This window comes from Lagopus leucura, unplaced genomic scaffold, assembly GCF_019238085.1.
Source record: "Lagopus leucura isolate 7727_CA_CO unplaced genomic scaffold, USGS_WTPT01 Super-Scaffold_100002, whole genome shotgun sequence".
NCBI classification, from domain to species: domain Eukaryota; kingdom Metazoa; phylum Chordata; class Aves; order Galliformes; family Phasianidae; genus Lagopus; species Lagopus leucura.
In genome coordinates this window covers 53,829,967-53,834,809 of record NW_024962263.1, presented here as the reverse complement: position 1 = coordinate 53,834,809, position 4,843 = coordinate 53,829,967, and the positions used below count along the sequence as shown (strand labels likewise).

At 44.2% G+C, this 4,843-nt stretch overlaps 1 protein-coding gene across 1 annotated transcript; it reads left to right on the top strand.

The window, feature by feature from the left end:
• Positions 1-357: 357 nt before the first annotated feature.
• Positions 358-3,237, top strand: MOS (MOS proto-oncogene, serine/threonine kinase). The gene is made up of 2 exons (XM_042869659.1): positions 358-1,474; positions 2,536-3,237. Exon 1 carries the CDS (start codon positions 408-410, stop codon positions 1,455-1,457), a length of 1,050 nt encoding a protein of 349 aa, XP_042725593.1. The 5' UTR covers positions 358-407; the 3' UTR covers positions 1,458-1,474; positions 2,536-3,237.
• The last annotated feature ends 1,606 nt before the right edge of the window (positions 3,238-4,843 follow it).

Here is a 4,843-nt window from a genome sequence, read left to right as displayed (position 1 = left end):
TTACTATCTCAGCTGTGTCCTCTGAGAAAATGCATCTAACAGTTACCATTGTTCTCTATAGCCCCAGCAAAATGCACTCAATTTATTTACTGCCAGGCCCTTTTGCTAGAGGCATTCATGGAGCAAAGTATCTTTCTCATCTCTTGTGATTAAAAATCATGCAAAATACACGTGAACGAATACATTTTAGTTTAAAATCCATATACCTTTACTTTCTAGAGATTTACTTAAGGGTGAAAAAAAATGTTCTCAGGTGCACCTGATTATAGGGTGAGCTCATTGAGACAGATGCGGATCATTAGGGGTGGGAGGGTAAAGTTGTGCAGAGAGAATAAAAGAGCTTTTGGAAGACACCATGAAGAAGCTTTTTAGTCTACTGTCCTAGTAACTTTTTCTGGCATCTTATTATGCCATCACCTATTCCTTTTAATAGCTTTTTTCCTTTGGAGCTCTCCCCATCTGCAGACTTGAGACCTTGCAGCAGCCCTGTAGTTATTCCTGGCAAAGATGGAAAAACCTTCCTAGAAGGGACCCCCTCACCCAGGACCCGCCGCCTGCCTCCGCGCTTGGCCTGGTGCTCCATTGACTGGGATCAGCTCTGCCTCCTGCAGCCCCTGGGATCTGGGGGTTTTGGGGCTGTCTACAAGGCCACCTACCATGGTGTGACTGTGGCTGTGAAGCAGGTGAAGAAGAGCAGCAAAAATCGGCTGGCATCCCGACAGAGTTTCTGGGCTGAGCTGAACGTAGCCCGACTGCAGCATGACAATGTGGTACGTGTGGTGGCTGCCAGCACGTGTGCTCCTGCCAGCCAGAACAGCCTGGGCACCATCATCATGGAATACGTTGGCAACATCACCCTGCACCATGTCATCTATGGCACTAGAGATGTGTGGAGGCAGGGCGAGGAGGAGGAAGGAGGATGTGGGAGGAAGGCTCTGAGCATGGAGGAGGCTGTGTGCTACTCATGTGACATAGTGACTGGCTTAGCCTTCCTTCACTCACAGGGCATCGTGCACCTCGACCTGAAGCCTGCCAATATCCTCATCACTGAGCATGGAGTGTGCAAGATCGGAGACTTCGGCTGCTCCCAGAGACTGGAGGAAGGCTTGCTCCAGAGCCACCATGTTTGTCAGCAAGGGGGCACGTACACCCACCGTGCTCCTGAGCTCCTCAAGGGCGAGAAGGTGACTGCCAAAGCAGACATCTACTCCTTTGCCATCACCCTCTGGCAGATTGTCATGCGGGAGCAGCCTTACCTGGGCGAACGGCAATACGTGCTCTATGCAGTGGTAGCCTACAACTTACGCCCTTCTCTGGAGGCCACCATCTTCCAGGAGTCACCGGTGGGACAAAGGCTTCAGAGAATCATCAGCTGCTGCTGGAAGGCTGATGTAGAGGAGCGCCTCAGTGCAGTCCAGCTGCTCCCCAGCCTCAGGGCCCTGAAGGGGAACCTCTAGGGGAACTCAAGGTTACTCTCAACTTCTTTCCCTCCGCTTTTCCTTCGAAAGTAATGACTGTAGCCTCTTTGACTTTTGATATTTTTATATTTAAAAAAAGATGTTTTGTTATAAGAAAATAAATAAAGACATTGAATGAATTTGTTTTTTGAACTACAGAGGGGATAGAGAGGCAAGGAGCAAGGTTTTGGTGATAATAGTCTTTTTGGTTTTTGTTTTTTAATGGTTACTTTTTAGTTGATTTCTGGTGTGCTGTGCTGCCTCACTAAGAGGAAAAACTGGGGACAAAGAAAAATCATTTTCAAGTACAAAAGAGTGCTGTTTCTGGATAGCATTTTGTATATAACATTCTCTGGTATTTCCAAGTTTGAGACACGTGTAGTTCTTTAGATTAACTAGGCCTGGGCATTTGAGATTTTCATAGACTAATACAGAGCACCAGTGTTTTTTGTTGTCTATTCCTGTTCTTAGATGTAAATAAACTGTTTCTGAAGTGGAAAATGTAAAATGCCTTATCTCCCTGTTGAAAGGAGGGACCTTATTACATTTAATAGCCTCTCTTTAACAAGAAGATGGAAAAGAACAGCTTGCAAGTTTCCAGTCTTTCCATACTACCAGGTGTTTGTTGGAACTCACTGGCTGGTATATTGTAAACTGCAGTATCTGAAGTATTAAAGAGCATCTCGTGTGGAACAGAAAGTTCCTAGAGCTTGGAGATAGAGTAAATTTAAAAAATATATATGTATATGAACTGACAGGGAGATGCACAGGTGCAGAAACCTCAAACTGGGGAAGGAGTGCAAGAAATTACTCTCTCTTCTTAATACGTGGGTCAGTACCAGATAAGATACCAAAGAGATTGTAAAGGAAGATTGCTTAAAGCAGTAATAATAATACTTTGCTAGTGCTTAAAATGTATGTTTTTGAACAAACCTCTGCTCATGAATGCACTGTTTCTTATCTAATGTCTTTCCTAATCTGGTTGTAATGTGTCTGGGAGAGGAACTGCTCTAGGCAATGTTAGAGACAGAGCTCCAGTTTTTCACTTATCAAAACCAATCATTATAGATCTGTCTAGATCTCAGCCCTTATCTGGAACTATAAAGATCTGGCTGCTGTAGCTGATACTGTCATTCTCAAGAGCTATACTTTATAAGAAAGTAAGAGTGAAGTTTTGGTCCAGTTGTTTTTCTTTCCTCCCCCTTTCTTCCATTCTGGGGGGGAAAAAAATCCCAAAGGCATTGAGCCATTTTCCTGGTTTCTGACATGCATCTGTTCACAGCCCTGTGAAATCCTGGAAATGAGCAACTATGTATATTTGAGATGATTCTATAGGTCTTTATGGTGTTTGGGTTGTTCCTTGAAATCCATGCTTTATAAAGCAGAGCTAAGCTTAACTCTCTTTCTTTCCTGTTCCTCCTAAGTAGAACTATAAAATGCCTGCTGGAACTGAGAAAATGTTGTAATTTTGTTTGTTTTCCCAGTCAAAATAATTATGCTATAAAACCAGAACTTGTTTTACATGTTGTATAACTTTTCTTGATTATAAACAGTAACTATCTTACAGGAGTTGTTATAATGAGCCAGTTCCTTTTTACAATGATTAGCTAAGGGCGCATAAAATAAACTGTCAGATAAAGCCATTGGTGCCTCTCACATTAACTTCAAGCTGTAGTGGATTCTTTCAGGGTAGAGTAAGAACTCTGCACGCTACTTAATATTTAGGTACATTGTAATGAGCTGTCATAACAATGTTGTTTTTTTTTTTTAATAAAGGGCTTTTCCCAGAAAGAATAAAGATCTGTCAGAGCATGTAGAGCTGGGTTTAAAGAAGTGAAAGCCCATCTCAGATTGAGTCTGGTGAGGGTTGTGAAGAGCAACAGGAAGGTTTCTACAGGTACATCAACAGTAAAAGGAACAGTAAGTTGAATCTGGGCCCACTGATTAATGGGGCAAGGGAGCTGGTGACAAAAAATTAAAAAAGGGAAAAAAAAAAAAACGGGGGGGCCGCCGCCCGCAACACTGGGAGAAGGACAAGGTATTCATCTATTGTTTCTTCACTTCAGCTTTTAATGCAAAGACCTGCACTAAGGAATCTTGGGCACCATTGAGACCAAAGGGAAATATGGAGCAAGGATGACTTGGTATAGGAAGGAACAGGTTAGGAACATTCAGGCAAACACATCATACACAAGTTCATGGGCCTTGATTGAGTGTATGTACATATCCCAAGGGATCTAGCTGATGTCGTGGTTAGGACAGTCCAGTCTTGAAAGGCTGCGGCAAGTGAGGGGGGCTCTGCCAGACTCACAGAAAGCAATGTCACTGCTATCTGCAGATCATCAAAAATGAGTGCCTAGCAAACTACAAGACAGTTCACTTCACATCACTCCCCCAAGTAAATGGTGAAACAACTGATCCTGGAAATGATTCCAAGCATGTGAAGAACAATAAAGTAATTGGGTGTAGTTAGCATGGATTTACAAAGTCCAGCTGGAGGTCAGTCACCAGTGGTGTACCCTGAATGTTAATACTGGGGATAGTATAGTTTAAAATCTCTATTGATAATGTGGATGACTGGACAGTGAGTACCATCAGCAAATTTGCAGGTGATACTGAATTGGTTGGAGTGGTTGATACAGCAGATGGGTTGTGATGCTATTTAGTGGGACCTTGCCAGGCTGGAGAAATCCATTGATGGGGATCAGTGAAGGGAAATGTAAAATCCAGTAACTGAGGAAGAAGAGACCGAGACACCATTACAGGCTCAGGGCTGACTGTCCAGGAAACAGCTGTGCAGGAAAGGACCCAGAGTTTCAGACACCAAATTGAACATGAACTAGCAATGCGCCCTTGTGGCAAAGGAGGCCAACAGCATCTTGGGCTGCACTGCGAAAGGCATCTCGAGTTCCTCCAGAGCATCAACAGATGAGATTATTCTGCCCCCACCGCACCAGGCTGCCCAGGGCCTCATCCAACCTGGCCTTGGGCACCTCCAGGGATGGAGTGCCACAGCTTCTCTATGGGCCTGTGCCAGTGACTCTCTGAGTAAGGAATTGCTTCATGACATCTAATTTAAATCTCCCCTCTTGTACTTTAAAACCAGTTCCCATTGTCCTTTTACTATATGCCCAAGTAAAAATTTGATCTTCTTCCTGTTTAGAATCTCCTTTTAAGTACTGCAAAGATACAGTGAGATCTCCTTGGAGCCTCCAGACTGAACAAGCCCAGCTCCCTCAGCCTGTCTTCTTAGGAGAAGTGCTTCACTGCTGTTCCTCTTCATGGTCCTCCTCTGAACCTGCTGCAACAGCTCCACAACCTTCTTGTGCTGGGGGCTCCAGGCCTGGAGGCAGCACTCCCTGTGGAGCCTCACAATGGAGGGTAGA

Coding starts and splice junctions, on each gene's coding strand:
- MOS (XM_042869659.1), top strand. CDS start 408: ATGCCATCACCTATTCCTTTTAATAGCTTTTTTCCTTTGGAGCTCTCC.